This window comes from Saxophila tyrrhenica (genome assembly GCF_035928015.1).
Source record: "Saxophila tyrrhenica strain CCFEE 5935 chromosome Unknown scaffold_19, whole genome shotgun sequence".
Taxonomy (NCBI): Eukaryota; Fungi; Ascomycota; class Dothideomycetes; order Mycosphaerellales; family Extremaceae; genus Saxophila; species Saxophila tyrrhenica.
Window position 1 is genome coordinate 368,144 of NW_027041751.1, and position 17,332 is coordinate 385,475.

Sequence of the window (17,332 nt, forward strand, 5' to 3'; positions counted from 1 at the left end):
AATTGGAAAAGCCCATATCGAGCGGTCCGTGTCTGGGAGAACGGCTACTGTTGCTCGCCCAAGATCATGGCCTTGATTTCAGTGAGCGCTGGGTCTAGACGATCAACTTTCGAATCCTTGCCGTTGAACGGCTTGCCCTTGACATATGTCTCTTCAACAGCATTTCTGACCGTATTGTTGACCATAGTCCACAGCCGCTGCTCGCGCGCATGATCACGCTGTCCGTTCCGCCTGATCGTCGGCATCGCTGGCTTGGTAACGGCCGCTGAAGGTTGCGCGAGAATTGGCTGTGGCGTTGGCTGCTGAGAGATGTTCTGGGCGGCTGGCTGAACCTTCGACGTGGTGGGCTGCTGCGTGATGATGGACTGTTGCGGCATGACGGTCCTACGCTTGATATCCTGCTCCTCCAACGCAATCATGACCCGGTGCGTTGCGATGGTCTTCTCGTGCATGACGATGGCTTGCTGGGACAGATGGTGGCTTTCGGGCGGAGAGACGGCCATCACCTGACGGTTGGCTTCGATCAGCTTCCGCGTCTCCGTGATTGCGTGCTGTCGTCTTGCAATCTCGTCTCTCGCTTTGGTCTCATCTGAGGTGGGCACAACCACCGGGTGAGCGAGCCCTCCAGTTGCTGCGATTGACGGAGACTTAGGCAGCCCGAATCGGGGCGGTGGTTTGATGAGCGGTGAAGCTGTTGACACCTTTCTAGGCCCCGCCCAGAAAGCGCTCGTGCGGCTACGCTGAGGCCTTGGGTCCTTCGTTCCGGTGACGGTTCGAGCGGGCTCACCCTTGGCAGAAGGAGTGAATGTCTTTGTCAGCTCATCTGGCGTCGAGGCAGGGCCGGAGACGACAGTGATGGAGACCTTACGTCCGTTGATGCTCTTGCCCATCAGCTCATCAACCGCACGAGCAGCTTCTGAGGCCGGAGAGATGGTGACGTAGGCATAGCCAACAGCACGAGCAGTGCGTAGGTCAGCGAGGGGGACCGAGACCGTGACGACATCGAAGCCTTTGAAGAAAGCCTTCAATTCTTCCTTGGTGGTCGTACAGGCTACGTTCCCGACACGCAGCATTCTGCTGAGCATCGTCGGCCTCTTCGTGGTCTGCTCAGGCTGCTTCTGTGGCGGAGACGCCGAATGCTCAGCAACCGGGAGGTCGCTCGGTGGCGTTGAGCGAGCTGTCTTCGGTTCGCACTCCGTCTTGATGATTGTCGGATTAGTCGCAGCAGGAGCTTTTGGCGGCGACTGCGTCATCTCTTTCTGAGGTGACGGCGTGGGCTCACCGCCCGGGAGGTCGCGCAGTGGTGATGATCCATCCGTGCCAGGCTCGCGCTTGATGCTAGCCGGCTCGTCGACCGCGGCGGTGGGTGCTGTAGTTGTAGCATCCTTGCGAGGCTGAAAGACTCCACTCGCATCAAGCTCAGCCCTGATGCTGTCTAACTTGGCCAGCACGTCGGCGGTCGTTGACGGTGGTGTCTTGGTTTCTTCGCTTGGTGTGCTTGACGGTAGCAGCTTCTCCATAGCACGTTTGGTCGCGCTGGAGGTGGCGAAGACGAGGAACCCTTGCGGGCTGTAGACGTCCACCCCAAGCTCGGGGCAGCGCCTGAAGAAGTGCTCACCATTGCAGTGGGAACACTCGTTGACACACTTGGTGAAGTCGTGCTCATCGCTGCCGCAGTGCAGGCATGGCCTGTATGGCTTAGAAGCGGTAATGGTGCGCGTAGAGGCAGTGGTGTTGTCGATGCGTACACGCTTCTGCCACAGGTCTTCACCGTCCTTCGAAGACGGCGGCAGCGGACGCTTGGCGTTGCCACTCATCTTGAGATAGCGAAAACAGTGGTGATGCTCAACAGATGAAGACAGCGTGAGCCAAGTGATGTAGCGTGAACAGCAAGTCCGTGGTGAGCGGATGTTGTTACTGACGTGTAAGGAGAAGAAGCGCGAGGAGGTGGAAGGATCACGCGCCAGCTTTGAGTTTAGCCAGTAGCGCATAGCGACAGATGAGGAAGGAGCGACCTCAGCGTGACTTGCCGCCGTCAGCAAAGTCCACCACATTAGCGTAATGAAACCTCACCGTATGCTGCTTTTCAACATTTCCAATAGACAAAGATGGTTTACGTCGGTCGCCTTGTTCAGCCCTGTCAATGACGCCGGCAGGAGCGTTATGGACCTAAACCAGGGCTTGCTTGTGGTAACGGAGGGATCAGCCCTCGCGGTCGCCGAGACGGCTAGGTATAGCACGGAATGGGACCTTTCAGCCGTTGCACACGGCAACAGACTCTTTGCGAAGCCTGCTACGGCCAATCCTAGACCACGTTGACACCATACGCGTTCGCCGCCTCCTCGCGGCTGACCTCCTTACCGAGCAGCCAGCCAAAGCCAACCATTGTGTCGATATTCGCCTACGCGGAGAAGCGAACATCCCGTCAGCAAACAATCAGAACAATATACAAGAGAGGTGGATGCATCTGGGCGCAGCTTACCTTCTTACCAAGATCAATCGACTCAACCAACATTTGATGGCCTGTGGAAACATCGTCAGCACTTCTGACTTATGCACCACACGGTCCAGCGTAGATAGAGAGCTCTGCGCCTCCACCTCAGCAACATACCATGAACGCAGCCCGGATAGAAGTCCAGCTTCGTTGCCACACCAGCATCCTTCAACATCTCCTCATAGATCAGGCCGTCATCTCGTATCGGATCCATGCCAGCAACTTGGAAATACGACTTGGGCTGCTCCGACATTGGGGTTTTCGAGTTGATTGCGAAGGCAAGGTCCGAGTCGATGTCAATCTTGCTGAGCTCAAACATCACCTTGATCGAGGCCGTAGGCAGCGTCGGATTATTGGAGTTCTGCTCCCTGGAGATGTGGTACGACCGATACTTCTCAGGCGCCTGGTTGCTCTCCATGATAGCAGGGATGCAGAGCCATTGGCCGGTCAATCCATGTTTCAATGGTGCTCCCTGGAACTTACGAGACAGCACAGCCGTCAGAGCACCACCGGCAGAGACTCCGCCCATGATGAAGCCTTTCGAAGGATCCGCTGCGAGCTCCTCGCCAGAGGCATTGTCGGTGATCCAGATCAAGCTGTCCCAGGCATCCCACACCGCGTATGGGAACTTGTTTTCCGGACCAACGCGGTAGCTGATGTTCACGACGGTGGCACCGTACAGCTTTACCAGTCCTCGAGCGACCTCCGAAAGCTGGTCGTTGTCTCCACCCAAGAAGCCACCGCCAAAGGCCAGGACGACCAACGGTCCCCCGCCGTTGCTAGGCTTGTGAATCTTCAAGGAGCTGCTGAACCCATCACGGACCGGGATTTCTTGGTAGAACTCCGCTGTCCCTTCTGGAGGATCGCCGAGCTTCTTGATGATGGCGGCGGATTGCGCATTCAGCGTCTGGCGGACTGTCAGATGGAGTTCTTGATCCGGATCAGGTGGGTGTTCCGGGGCTGGAGCATTGGCGAGGAACTAATCACGCTCGTTAGCATGCTGCTACCTGTGGTATCAGACGGACGGACGTCGGCAATGTCCTGGTGCAGGTAAGGGGCCTTCTCGAGTTCTTCTTGCGACAACAACATGGTTGCTATTTCCACTTCTTTGCAATGCCTGTTATAACTCTATCGAGAACGAAATGGGCTTTCTATCGCGCAGCTGGACGAAGTGAGACGCCTTTATATCCGGTGCGGTGTTTGTTCAGCCGCTTGTGCTGAGCTAGGCCATGGGGCTAACCAGCAACATCTCATTGCGGCAACGTGAGACTCGTATTGTTCCGCCTCCGATGCTGATATCTCTTGGCTGATGGATGTACTGGCGAAGTATTACATCTTGATGCCTCGGCGATGGATGGTAGTCACTTGATCGTGCCAATATCAGCGGATGAGTGCGCGACGAGCGTTATCATCGCGATTGAGGCGCCAACAACGGACGTCCACGTCTTGTGAACTATACCGCATCAAGATTCTTGCGGCAGTGAGGTGTGCGCCCTATGCTGTCATGCCCCGTTGCAAATGAGGATGTCGGGGCGGGGTGGAGAACAGATGTCAGGTGGAGGACGATGTGTGAATATGGTCCGTGCTGACGGCTTGGTTCAGACCTCGCTCCAGAGAGCAACCTCTGCAATCTCTCCCTGCCCACGGCCGTATCACAGCATGAGGAAGTCTCCAGACTCTGGTGAACCGCAGACTATATAACTCTCAGCAAGCCCACACTTTCGCACCTAGGACAAGTACCGCATAGATAAATGTACAATGGAACCAGCACCTGCAGTGGACGCCAGCTCATGGCGCCGTCGTGAACGAGGTGCTTGCGACCGCTATCCTACCGCCACGCCCGTTGTCGAGGTCACGCGTCAAGATATAGCCTCGAGCACTTCGAGGAAGCGGAAAGAGCGCTCAGTTCCTGCCTGCTGATCACTCATCGCCATGCTGGAAAAGGGAGGCTTGTGATCAGTCAGCTCAACACATTTCAGACAAGTCTGCAGCATGACGTTGCGAATAGCACGGTTGGAATTGCATATAGGACTCTGTTCAAGGAGTAGGTTGCAGCACGTTTTGTCTTGGGCTCGAGGCCACGATATGCTTGTCCAACTGACCTCTACCGCAACGTCACCAGAGGTTGTAGGAACGTGCTGCCATGGACGAGACAGCAGTATGTCGAGCTGCACTTTCTTGCGCTCCATGCTTGATGGGCTGTAAGATATTGCCAGCCCATGAAGACCGGACTCGAAGCAGACGGCTAGTCCTTTCGTCTCGGACTTGACCATGGATCGTCCAACATTGTTCGTGCTCTGGAGCTTTTGCGTCTTCTTGTCGACCCTTTAACAGCGTACGCTTCCTCCCCAGCTCCTTTTCCTTCTTGCTATCGTCAGTCTCCTACCTCTTCGCCTTCCATCTTTTCCACCATTTATCCTAAGCTTGTGATTTTACGTACATTGTAGAGCTTTTGAGCGACCTTCGTCTCCTGCGATGGTTTCAATATACCTCTTGCGAACGCTATTGATGATTGAGCGGCTTGGGGAGGCCGCATATTCATATCAGAAGAGTCGTAACGTTACCAGCAGAGGAATTATGTCCCACCGCCCCCAGCAAGATAGCTTTGACCTTTAGGCGCCCGTAGTTGTTCCAAGGATCATGACACCAGCGACCCCAGTATGGATGAAAGGAGAAGTACTATTGCTGTCAGTGCTAATATACAATACCAACTACCCCGATCCCTCAAGCACCCCCCACCCAAGCAGACAAAGCGGTTAACCCACTCGCCCCTGACAAGGCAGCCCTGACCCAATTCTGCAACACCCACGCCTTCATCAACTTGACCGTCTCCCCCGTGGCGTCCGCTTTCTGCTGCTCAACCACACTCCTAGAAATCTCCATGATCCGGTTGATGCCAGGCAGCATCACGCCTACAGTCCAGACCTGTGTGCTGAGAATCAATCCACATGCTGCAGCGTAGAGTTGTCTCTGAGACGGGATGGCGTAAGCCAGGTATGCGAGGGCGCTGGCGGAGATGATGGCGCCGGGAGCGACGAAGGATTTGCCGTTGAGATAGACGCCCTTGAAGACTTCGGCGGAGATGTTTGTGGGAACTTTGTAGAGGAGTGGCACGGTGGATTGGGAGGCGGAGATGCCGTAGCCGGTTAGGATGAAGGTTGCTGGGATGGAGATGTATTTAGCGATGGTCAGGGAGTCCATGGTGACTGGTCGGGAGAGATGGGGTTGGTTGGAAGTCCTTCGGCTGACGGAGTCTTCTTCCTCATCGGCTTGCTGGTAGCTGTCTTTGGCGGTGTTTGATGAGAAGAGACGAGACGTATGTACTTATGCTACGGGTGATATCGGGCTGCGCTGTGGTTTCGTCCGTGTTCTGCCCCGAAAGCCCGATTGGCGTTTTTGTTCAGGGCAAGACGCTCTACAGCAAAGTCCGAGTGGCCAGATGTGGCTACGCTCAGCGAGATACATGTGATGGTTTGCCAAAGTGACGTTAATTTGGGTTTGATGGCCTAGGTATGTCAAGATGCTTGCAGAAATCCGCGGTTTGTAGTAGAGAGCGGCCGGTGAAGTGAAGAGCACAGCGGGAGCGGCTCGGCCCGGTTACCTCCTCCCGACGAACCCGACGTTCCCGACGTTCGACCTCGAATATGGAGCTCTCATGAACGTGTGAATGCGGTGAAAGCGCAAAGATATATTGGAGCCTTCAATCGACCGTGAGCATCCAGCACCGACCAAACGATGCGGATGAGCGGCTATACTGCTTCAACATCACCGCGCCTTCCCTGACCTCCGCCGACAAACCACAACTTCACTAAACCACCACCATGTCCGTCTGGAACCCGGAGAACGTCATCGACGTAGCAGAGTCGATAGGAATCGCTTCACTACCTCGTGATGTCGTCGAGCACCTCGCGCGCGATGTCGAGTTTCGAATGGCCCAGGTGGTGGAGGAGGCGCTGAAGTTCATGCGGCACTCCAAACGAACCACCCTTACCACACAAGACATCTCACAAGCACTACGACTACTCGAAGTGGAACCCCTCTACGGGTACGAATCAACACGACCACTGCGCTTCGGCGAGGCTTCGATAGGACCAGGCCAGCCGCTGTTCTACGTGGAAGATGAAGAGGTGGACTTTGAGAAGCTCATCAATGCGCCGTTGCCGAAAGTCCCACGTGAGATGAGCTTCACGGCGCACTGGCTGGCGGTGGAAGGTGTGCAGCCTACAATACCTCAGAATCCCTCACAAGCAGACCAGCGGAACCAAGAGCTGTCTGCGAAGGGACCAGGCGCAAACTCCACCCTGGCTGCGATGAGCGGCAACGACAATGTCTCGGTCAAGCCACTGGTGAAGCATGTGCTGTCGAAGGAGCTACAACTCTATTTCGAACGCACATGCAGCGCCATCTTCGAAGAGAACAACGAGGAGTACCGCGCGGCCGCCTTCGCTTCGTTGCAGACCGATCCTGGCCTACACCAACTGGTCCCCTACTTCGTGCAGTTCGTGGCCGACAAAGTCACCCACAACCTCTCCGCACTTTTCGTCCTTACACAGAGCATGATGTTGATCTCCTCACTACTGGAGAACCCGAGCTTGTACCTTGCGCCCTACATCCCGTCACTTGTCCCCTCCGTCTTGACCTGCGTGCTCGGCAAACGTCTCGGCTCGCCATCCCAGGACGGCGCTACGACGCACTTTGCGCTCCGCGACTATGCATCCAGCTTGCTCGCAAATGTCACACGGAAGTACGGCAGCACATCTTCCACGCTCAAGCCAAGGATTGCCCGCAGCTGCCTAAAGCATTTCCTGGACTCACACAAGCCACTTGGAACCCACTACGGCGCGATTTTGGGATTGACCACTGTTGCTGGTGCGGAGAGTGTGCGTGAGCTGATTCTGCCGAATTTGAGAGCGTACAGCGAAGGAGTGCTTCAAGATGCAATTAAAGACGATGGAAAGAGGGAGCAGGCTGAGCATGTTGTAGATGCCATCATGAAGGGGGTGAGGTTGCTGGATGAGAAGGAGTTGGATCAAGAGGCGCTGGGGGACGTCGTGTGGCAGAGGGTGCAGGAAGCGGGAATGGTGTGAGGTCGTCATGCTGGTTTTCAAGATGGGCTGAAGGATTACTTGGTATTAGCGAGGCGTTGGGGATGCCTTTATGGCGGGAGGACATGAAGTCCGATAGTGGGGCTTTGAGTAAAGCGAAATGGAACATTCAAGATGCAAAACCAGAGCGCCACCGTCTCGTCTCCATCGCTGTCCTTTTGATGGACATCGTTCCAAGGGCATGTCTACAAGGTATGGTTGTATGTGCCGCATCTGTGCAAGACGAAGCTGACGATCACAACAGACGCGGCGTTGTACAACATCGTCCAACGCATTCGTCTGGCTTGGCCCATGGTTGAAGGTCCCTTTGTGACCGATCCGCTACCACGCTTGCCCTACTGCAGAATAAAGAAGCGGTCCAATCCCCATAAGTCCACAGTCTTCCTCTCCTCTGCCTCCGTCTCTGCTCCGCCATTCCCTTCTTGTACTTCTAATCTTACTCCAGCTGTGAATGTGCGAAACTTGCGTAATCTGCGTTGCACGGCGTGGATTACATTCACTCAATATGCAGCTAGTGGCTAGCTCCACGCGGCGACCAGTGAATCGTCCTATTTACCTCTATACACACAGCATGGAAGATTTTTATAGGGCTCTCTTGCTTCTGCGAGAACTCGACCTGCTCACATTCGAATCAGGTCCAAGAAGACCACATCCCATCAACTTACCCTCAACCAAACCATCTAGAATCCCACGCACTGGACAGACGGACCTGGGCATCTACGCCAGGTACATTCGCTTACCGCGCACGGTGCAGCTGGCAGGGAAATTCACCCAGAGGCGCCGAAGCTTTACAATTGAAGCCTCTGTAAGGCCCTCTTTCTTCCGCAAGAACATTCTTCCAAACATCACACCGCACACGATCCGGCGCGATGTCTTCGCAACGAAACCAAACAACTGCTGGAGGCAGGACCTCCGTCCACCACAACACGACGCTGATCCTAGGAACAACCACCACCATCACCAACTCCGCCACAGGCACTTCGACCGCTCAGCAGAATGTCATGAATAACATCTATCCCACCCAGTCTCAGGGCACATCCACCCAACATGCTCAACCAGCGGCGCAATACCACTGCCGCGCCACACAAGTCTACCCCAAATTCGGCCTCCTTCTCCCTGGCGAGCCTTGCGCGATCGATGTTGAATTTCAAACCTACAAGCACGAAGATTGGCCAACCTGGCGTCACCGGATCGGCCGCATTACCATCGTGAACAGTGCGCTCGAACCCGCGCTCGACGTCTACGCATTCTATCCACGTCAAGACAAGGTCAAAAAGAATGTCCCTCCAGAGAGGTTCGGCATCATTGTGGAAGACTTGCTGCTATGCAACGGTGCGCAGGCTGCCGCAAAGGTTGAGCGCTGGACCAAGGAACTCATCCGCGACCGGACCGTCATCGTCCACGGTGGCAAGCATGACCTCAGTGCGTTCATATTCGAACCCGACGTCTTTGCCAAAAGCACTATCGTCGACACTCAGGTGATCTACGGTCATCTCCAGACTCGCGACTACACTCCGGGTCTCCGCACCACCGCTGAGAGGATTCTGGGCGTCTCCGTGCAGCAGATGGGACATCACACGTCGATCGAGGATGCGCAGACCACGATGAAGTTGTGGCTTGTGGAGAACAGGTACGATCGTGAGGCTGAGAAGGCCAGGATCGAGGCGGAGCGTGCGGCTGGGGCTGAGGCGGAACGGGTAGCTAGGGCAGCAGAGCAGGTACGCAGATGGGGTCAGCAGGCCGGGCGTGGTCGTGGACCTGGAGGGCAGGAGTACCAGGGTCAGTGGCGAGTTGGTCAGAGCAGGGCCGGGAATGGCGGTCATGGCTATGCGAATTAGGGCTACACGAACCAAGGGTACCCGAATTAGGGCTATACTAATTAGGGCCACCAGGGTTATGGTCACCAAGGGCAAGGTGAAGGATGGGCTCCAGGTGGTAGTCTCGGGCGTGGCGGGCCTTCTCGCGGTGGCGGCGGCGGTCGTGGCAGCACCAGAGGGGGTCATGGAGGTGGAGAGAGAGGTCGAGGTGGGTTCGCTGGCCAAGGCTTCGGCAACAACCACGAAGCAGGCAGAGGCCGAGGAGGGCGCGGCGGACGTCGGTAAGAAGGCTCGCACCAAAAGACACAGACTGCGAGGTTGGAGGTGCACATGTCAGGATGCCGGCAGGAAGGACGGCAGGAGCTGATCTTCTTATCCGGCATGATTCATCCTGCAGGGCCTTTGACCTCGACGTTCCGCGTTGCTACACACCAGAACACACTAGGCACTACACGACGGACATGCGAAGTACTCTGGACAACGGTAGTTTGCGCGAGAAGCTTGGGTGTTTGCGATGTCTTGTTCGAGCAACAATCAGTTGGCAATTGATTGAGCTTTGACGGACTTTGGTTACTAGGTAAGTAGGGACGAAAGTCCAACATAGCTCGTTCTTCAAGCAACTTACATCTTTCCAAACTGAGAGCCTCATTTTCGACATATCATCTCCTTGTATACTCTATCGTCCGCTCTGTATAGTTGTTTTCAAGGTGGCGATATCTTGGGCAGCCGATCATCAAATTTGGGGCTGAAGTCGTGCTGGACGTTCACCTTAATCACGGAGGCAATTCAGATCAGCCTGATGATGTTCCGGCCGCCTCTACCTGCGTTGCGTCCAACATCATCACTCGTGACGACGGAGAAGATGGACCTTACGAATGCAGGGCCACGCAGGTCTACCCCCTCTACCATCGTCTGCTCCTGGGTGAACCCGCTGCCCTGGATATTGAGTTCCAGAACTACTTGCACAAGAAATGGGCTAAGTGTCGCCACCAGATCGGACGCATCGCAATCACCAACACTAAGGGCGGCCGAGTTGCAATTCATCAACACCAAGGGCGAGCTAGTCCTAGACGTCACGCCGCCTACGACCGTGAAGAAGACGTCCGCAAGTTCTTCCCGCCGGTCTAGTTCATGGTGTGGTTTCCGGACATGCTGTTCGACAACGGAGCCCAGCCCGCCGCCCTAGTTGAACAGTGGGTCAAGGAGATCGTTGCGAACAGGACCGTCATTGCATGGCGGAAAGCATGACCTCCCCACCTTCTGGATCGAGGAGGACGTTTTCGCGACGAGCAACGTTGCAGACACGCAGGTGATCTACAGCCACCTTCAGAGGAGAGGACAGCCCGGGCTGAGAACTGTCGCAGAGAAGGTGCTGGGCGCGGATTTGCAGAACGGGGTGCACGATGCCGTTGAGGACGCTCAAGCTGCTCTGCAGTTGTGACTGCTCGCCAGCGGGTACGATCGTGACGATGAAGCGACGAAGGGCCCGGGAAAGGGGAAAGGCAAGGCGAAGTGTGGGGTGGGAGACCAGCATCGCGTCGACGGGCATGGAGTCGGCAGCAGGGATCAGTACGGTGGGCATGGCGAGCACGGCGGGCGTGGTTAGTCCTGGCGGAGCTCTCGGTCGCGGCGGGCAGTTTCATGGTGCTCGTCAGGATTACGGTGGCGTCAACGGAGGCTGCAAAGGTGAAGACAGCGATCAAGGCGGGCAAGGGGATTGTGTGCTACGAACTCGTGGATGAACGCACACTGCCATAGATCGTATCGTCATTGTTGAACTGGTCCTTTCCTTGCACAAACGCTTACCTCTAGAATCTCTATACTTGTAGCAATGTTTGGATGATAATGGTCAGATGCACCTGTGCCATGATGTCAGACATAGTATTTGGCTCATCAAGAGCCCGATGTAGCTTGTTTCTGATGGTACAAGTCATGCGTCGTCCACCGTCAAGCGACAGTCTGCCTTGAGCTGGTGCCGTTGCGGCCGTTTAGACCAGCGAGGATGCACTATACAGGCATCCTTGTTAGCTTCTCGGTCCGCAGAACAGCTTTCATCGATCCGCCAGACATTCGTAACGTTCTACCAAGTGGCTGAGGCCCAGAAGAGAGTGAGGTGGCTCTCGGTCTCGCTCTCGGTCTTGCTTCCGAGATCGAACTTCAACTTCAACCACAACAACCGCCCACGGATCTACCACCACCACATGTAGACCTTTACAAGACGCCAGAATGGAGCGCAGCAAGCGCCAGAAGCAGCGCAAGGTGTTGCTCATGGGTCGTTCAGGGGGTCGATTTCCCCTGAAATGAATTTGAAAATATGGCGCTGACAGTTCTTCCAGCTGGCAAGTCATCAATGCGCTCGATAGTTTTCTCAAACTATGTATGTTCCAGCTCATCGTTTAGTAATATCATTGCTAACATCTTGAAAGGTTGCGCGGGATGTCCGCCGGCTGGGAGCTACAGTGGACGTTGAGCACAGCAACATCCGGTTCATGGGAAACCTCATGCTCAATCTCTGGGATTGCGGCGGGTGAGCGAAGACAGCTATTAGTCCATGCCACCCTACTGACCAGACGCAGTCAGGATTCGTTCGTCGAGTCTTATCTGACAAACCAACGGTCTCACGTGTTCACGCATGTCGCCGTGCTCATCTTCGTCTTCGACGTATCATCCAAAGACACCGCCTCGGACATGCTATCATTCGCCTCTACCATACGAGCGCTCCATGAGTACAGCCCAAGCAGCAGGATCTTCGTGCTCATCCACAAAATGGACCTCGTGCCACCAGAGGAGAAGACGGCCATCTTTCAGAAGAAGTCGAGCGACATCCGGAAGGCATGCGAGGACGAGGAGTTCTTGCCAGACCAAGTCGGCTTCTGGGCTACTTCCATCTGGGATCAGAGTCTGTACCGAGCCTGGACGCAAGTCATCTACTACCTGGTGCCAAACGCTTCGGCAATCGAGAACATGCTTTCAAAGCTGGCAGACGTCTTGGATGCACGAGAGCTCATGCTGTACGAGCGCACCACCTGCTTGGTGGTAACCCACATATCTCGAGGGTCCGAGGTTAAGAACCCGTTTGCGGACCGTTTCGAGCGGTTGAGCAGCATCCTCAAAACCCACAAGCATTCCATGGCGAAGCATACCGGCACCATGGCTTCGGAAGTGTCCTTCGCCGAGATGCAAGTCAAGACAGGCTCGTTCATGTTCTTCATCACACGCCTGACCGAGAACACGAATCTGGCAATCGTCATTGCCAACGACGAGGCTGCCTTCAACTGCGCGAGAATCAATGTGCAGCTGGCGAAGAAGGAGTTCGCCCACCTCGACATCATGGAGAAGAAAGCAAAAGATCCACAGCGTGCGGCACGGGATAGCGTGGCTGCCGAGGAAGATGCTCGTGGCAGTGAGGATGGAGACATGTCCTCGCAAGGCCAGCCGAGCGATCGATGAGGGAAGGATCTATGTTCGCTTCATCACATCCAATGGGTGGTCCAGACGAAAGCATCACTCCATCATCAACATTCATATCACTCGACCACAGACTCGTGAAGTGGATACGCTGCGGTTCGAGCATCGCCCGGAGCGGACTCCGTCCTGGGCGTCACGAGCGAGCAGACCTGCCAAGGATCGTCGGTATCTCGCAATCAACTACTGAAGAGGGGACGCGGTACCTTGCATTCATCCTTGCAAGAACTCGGGACAAGACAAACATCGGGTCAAAGCACCGTACCATGTCTCGGCTTCTCTTATGCCGGTTCGGATGCTGTCCAGCCGGTCGATCTTTGCGCATGCGGATAGTAGCTCGCTTGAATGCAATCAAATGATGCTTCGAGCATGCTATCTTATGACTCGTTCGTGGGCCCGAGTTCATCGACCGTAGGCATTCGAAAGTACGCCCAGAAAGCGGCTCGACTGTGCTGTTTGAGTGCGCTTATTATCCCCACCTTTCCATCTAATCTGCTTGCACTACTTCATCAGCTCGCTTGCCCGTTGCATACGAAACAGATCAGCACAAGGTATAGCGATGATGCCACCAACTAGCGCCCGGATCCATGCAGCCCGTTCGCGAGCAGTTCGTATTGTGCTATTGCTGCCCGGCAAGCCCGGTCAAGTGAGGCTTGGTACCGTCGAACTCGGCTCTGTAGCCGACCTTAGCTCGTGAAATGCAACATCCCGAATCGGCCAGCGGCCGGGTAGCGATGAACCTGAACGGTCCTTGTCTGCATGGCGATGGAGGAGAAGCGTGGTGCTTTGGTCTAGTAGTGAATTGCGACTGAGAGGCAGAGGAAGCGTGAACTGAAAGTCCTTATGGTCTGCACAGCTAGTGGCAGTGACCTGGATACAGGATGAGCAGCAGCCGTTATCGTATACACATCGTCTCGCCAAGTTGAGAGTTCCTGCTATACAGTTCGCAGTTCTGTTGTAACCCTTTTGCACAACCTCCTCAACTCCCTTAAGATGCTTATCCTCCCCTTGGGTCTGGCCGCATCCAGAAGTCCCCCCAAATCTGACCATGTCCTGTTGAAGCTCAATCCTCCCTAAAAGCATCGAAATACAGTTTTATCGCTTCCGTGGACTCTCCAAGTCCGTAAATTACATCGTGGTCTCTGGGAAGATCACGGTCCATGGGGAGTTCGATACCCCACCTCCTCCCCAGCCATGCGCCAATGTCGTACTTCTGTCCGCTGACGACCACCTTCTTGATCTGCCAATACCGTCTCTCGCAGGCTTTGAACTGGTCCTTGGCGCTGTTCCAGAAAATCGAAAGCTCCTGCAGGCACCTCAGGCCACCCTCGATCAGCGCAAGCGTAGGCGGGAGATTCGATTCCGGTCCGCCGGCACCGATGATGTCGATGGCGACCAAGGTGCCATATCCCGCGAAGGGGATCGAAAGCATGCACTCTGTGGATCGGCCATCGATCTGAGTAGGACGCCTTGCTCCAAGGACTGCTGTCATCATGCGCAGCTGCTCTTGTGCGTGGAAATGCGCCTCCCGAATATTGCGCGTGATAACTTCGGGCATCTGTGCGTGGCGCAAGCACTGGTTGAGCTTCATGTGCGCTGTGTGGTACAGCGTATGCATGCAGACGAAAGCATGAAAGTAGCCACGTTGTATGCTTCCGTTGAGGTTGGCTTCGCTGTAGGTAAGGTAATGCGGTAGCTGTGAAGACCAGGCTTGGAGGCGATACCTTGCATCGGAGTAGAACTTCTGGTATGCCTCGCGGTAGGTAGCAGCCGGCCGATGGGGCGCGCAGAAGGTGGAGTCGATGATGTCTCCCAAAACACTAGCTACCAGCACCAGCCATGCCATTGGCGACAGCGAGCTTGAGGGTGTAAGGTCTGCCAAAGACGGGTCGATGTTCTCGTTCGGATAGTAGGGAGCGTTGGAACGAATGCTTTGATCGTAGTCATCCTCTGAGCACGGGAGCCGCAGAAAGATGTCCTGCGGTTTGATCATGCACACTGTAGGGCCAGCCAGCCTGTCCATCAGGAAGCAAGACCAGAAAGTTCGTCTCTTGCATTCGGCAAGCTGCTCCGTGGAGAAAGCAAATTCAATTCTGGGCTGTGCCGCTGATGTGGAATCATCGTAACAGCCTTGCTCGGTGTGCAGCTGTACGAAGGTGATAGTCCTGACAGCAGATCCAACGTGGTCCCATGGTATGCCGACCGATCCTTTGGCAAAATGGTAAAGCGCCAACATCATCTTCGTGTGGGCCACCGCGACGTTGAACTTTCCTAACTGGCTGGAGATGGCATCTCCAGCGATTGTTGCGCATTCCTTGCCGAAACCTGATAAGCTGTGGGGAGCGAAGACCGATGCGGCAGCAAGCATGGCATAGAGCACCATCCGTTCATTCTGACACTTATCGCTGCAAGTTCGCGTCCAGTGCAAGAAGTGGTCGCGAGGGTACAGCCAGTAGAGAGCGCTATTCATGTGCTCAAAGTAGAGATCAAGCATATGCATGGTGAGCTCTGGGTCAATACTGTACGGGTCTTCATCCCAATTCATGAGCCCTCTTCCACCAGCCTGGGTGACTGGAGCGATCGGGAAACCTGGTGTGTCGACTTTCGTCGTCTGAGGTATTTCGTGCGGTTGTGACACAGGCGAGGTTGATCTCTGCTTCTTACTCGGACCGTTGGGAGGCGAGGGGTCCGCTCGATCGCGCCGCTTGTTCCAAGCATCCTGCGAAATGATCTGCTCTAAGGCCGGCGTGGGCGCAGAAGTCGACGGGTTGTTGCGAGGAGGAGAAGGAGCATTATCTTGCCAAGAGCTGGGAGATGCGGTGCTCTGTGGGCCTTGCGCGGTTGATCTGTCGTGTCGTTAGTTGTGTCGGCAACAACCACGCAGAGGGGTGCTGACCTTCGACATGGGCGCTTTGCCTTCTCGCACTGCACGCAGCTGTGCGCACCCGGCTCACACTTGATCTTCTTCTCGCGACAATCCATACAGGCTAAGGCCAGCCGTTTCCGTGGTTTCAAAGCCTTGGTTAGCCCCCACGCGGGATTGACTGGCTCGCCGTCGACGTACGCAGGTATGCGATAGTTTCCTTCATATAGATGGTACGCGCCATCGCCAGGAATCTCATGGGTGCCCAAGTACTTTCTCTGGTTCTCACTAGGCTGTCCAGCGTTCGGAGACCTCGACGGACGATCGAAACCAGCCGCTGGGCTCGGGCATTGTGCGTCGCCTGGAACGACAGACGCTGCACTCGGTACGTGAGTCCCGTTGCTCACGTGCATACTGTTAAAACGCTGCTGCATAGCTTCAGGATGGGTCTCAGGATAATCTCGAGCGGAGTCTGGGAAACGCGAGTATGGCGAGATCGGGACCGCATGAGGAGCATGCTTATTGACTCGGGTCGTGTCCAAGACAGGGACTTCAAAAGGGCGCGACTGCTGTCCGGGAGAATGGCCAGTCTGGATATGAGGCGGGTGCAGCGCCATGGGAGGATGCAAGCTCCGCTCTTGGTAGAACGTGTCTCCATTGGGGATATGTGCACTGGTCTGACCATGCGAGCCCCACGCGGCAGGAGGAGGCCCTGGTTGAGCAGATGTATCCGTAAGAATGTCCTTGACTCCGGGCAGACTTGGGTACTGCGACCTGTTATCCACTTGGGATGGCCCATAGTACGTAGCAGGTCGCCGCGGTGCGGTCGAGCTGTCGGACCATGAGCCATGGAGCGATGGTCGCGGTTCCTGCGGTCTCGGTAGGCCCATCGTGTGCCGTGGATGGTAGGGTGTTGGAGCCTCAGTTGATTGAGTAGAGCGCCGATCAAAAGGATGGTATGCCATTACTAGAGCCGCGCCTGCGTAGGGAAATGGGTCCGCAATGTGGCTTCGTTATTCCGAAGCAGAATGATAGCCTCCCAACGCAACATTACAGTATGTGTCGACACAACGTGATCTCGCTCGGAAGCGGCTTCCAGTGGACCTCCGCCGCCAGTAAGGATAGACGGATGAAGATCCCCAGTCCAGAGAGTAGGTGTAAGCAGAAGGTATTCGTGAAAGCACCAATGTCCAGGAGGGTTCCGCCCTGTGGCTGACCGGACGAGTCGTGAAAGTTGTTGTACGGCAGTTGGGACAGCTGCCGGCAGCAGAGCAATTCAACGACAGGAAGGCATGAAATGGAACCGGGAAACGATCGATTATACGTAAGCCTGTACCCTGCACTAGTCAAAGGTGGAGTCGGAGCTCAATGACACCACGCTCGGTTGGAGGAGGGAAAACGAGAGGCCAGATAAGCGTTCGAATGGGTACGTTGGAAATGGCGTTGACGGACAAAAGAGAGCCTCTGAGAGAGCCCAAGGATTCGGATCGAGGGTCGAAGGTCAAGACGCCTGTGGCGAGTGTTCAAGGATGCCCATAGCGCGGTTCAGGGTTGCGGCCACTACAATGCCCGTCAATTTAGCCCCCGA

At 55.5% G+C, this 17,332-nt stretch overlaps 8 protein-coding genes across 8 annotated transcripts; 4 read left to right on the top strand and 4 right to left on the bottom strand.

Annotated features, from left to right (window-relative positions):
• Positions 1-44: 44 nt before the first annotated feature.
• On the bottom strand, positions 45-1,817 carry LTR77_009833 (uncharacterized protein; the record flags this gene model as incomplete). Its single annotated transcript, XM_064807059.1, has 1 exon — positions 45-1,817. The coding sequence occupies one exon, from the start codon at positions 1,815-1,817 to the stop codon at positions 45-47; it is 1,773 nt and encodes a 590-aa protein (XP_064654875.1).
• A 488-nt stretch (positions 1,818-2,305) lies between these two features.
• Positions 2,306-3,583, bottom strand: LTR77_009834 (uncharacterized protein; the record flags this gene model as incomplete). Its single annotated transcript, XM_064807060.1, has 4 exons — positions 2,306-2,401; positions 2,483-2,523; positions 2,612-3,473; positions 3,524-3,583. 4 exons carry the CDS (start codon positions 3,581-3,583, stop codon positions 2,306-2,308), a joined length of 1,059 nt encoding a protein of 352 aa, XP_064654876.1.
• A 1,635-nt stretch (positions 3,584-5,218) lies between these two features.
• Positions 5,219-5,695, bottom strand: LTR77_009835 (uncharacterized protein; the record flags this gene model as incomplete). Its single annotated transcript, XM_064807061.1, has 1 exon — positions 5,219-5,695. The coding sequence occupies one exon, from the start codon at positions 5,693-5,695 to the stop codon at positions 5,219-5,221; it is 477 nt and encodes a 158-aa protein (XP_064654877.1).
• A 620-nt stretch (positions 5,696-6,315) lies between these two features.
• Positions 6,316-7,581, top strand: taf6 (histone H4-like TAF Taf6, SAGA complex subunit; the record flags this gene model as incomplete). The annotated part of the gene is made up of 1 exon (XM_064807062.1): positions 6,316-7,581. One exon carries the CDS (start codon positions 6,316-6,318, stop codon positions 7,579-7,581), a length of 1,266 nt encoding a protein of 421 aa, XP_064654878.1.
• Positions 7,582-8,468: 887 nt separating this feature from the next.
• LTR77_009837 (uncharacterized protein) lies at positions 8,469-9,437 on the top strand (the record flags this gene model as incomplete). The annotated part of the gene is given in 2 exon segments (XM_064807063.1): positions 8,469-9,211; positions 9,230-9,437. The coding sequence occupies 2 exon segments, from the start codon at positions 8,469-8,471 to the stop codon at positions 9,435-9,437; spliced, it is 951 nt and encodes a 316-aa protein (XP_064654879.1).
• Positions 9,438-9,495: 58 nt separating this feature from the next.
• LTR77_009838 (uncharacterized protein) lies at positions 9,496-10,544 on the top strand (the record flags this gene model as incomplete). Its single annotated transcript, XM_064807064.1, has 2 exons — positions 9,496-9,697; positions 10,168-10,544. 2 exons carry the CDS (start codon positions 9,496-9,498, stop codon positions 10,542-10,544), a joined length of 579 nt encoding a protein of 192 aa, XP_064654880.1.
• Positions 10,545-11,642: 1,098 nt separating this feature from the next.
• GTR1 (GTP-binding protein gtr1) lies at positions 11,643-12,866 on the top strand (the record flags this gene model as incomplete). The annotated part of the gene is made up of 4 exons (XM_064807065.1): positions 11,643-11,700; positions 11,753-11,793; positions 11,843-11,943; positions 11,993-12,866. The coding sequence occupies 4 exons, from the start codon at positions 11,643-11,645 to the stop codon at positions 12,864-12,866; spliced, it is 1,074 nt and encodes a 357-aa protein (XP_064654881.1).
• A 1,078-nt stretch (positions 12,867-13,944) lies between these two features.
• Positions 13,945-16,634, bottom strand: LTR77_009840 (uncharacterized protein; the record flags this gene model as incomplete). Its single annotated transcript, XM_064807066.1, has 2 exons — positions 13,945-15,727; positions 15,778-16,634. 2 exons carry the CDS (start codon positions 16,632-16,634, stop codon positions 13,945-13,947), a joined length of 2,640 nt encoding a protein of 879 aa, XP_064654882.1.
• Positions 16,635-17,332: the final 698 nt, after the last annotated feature.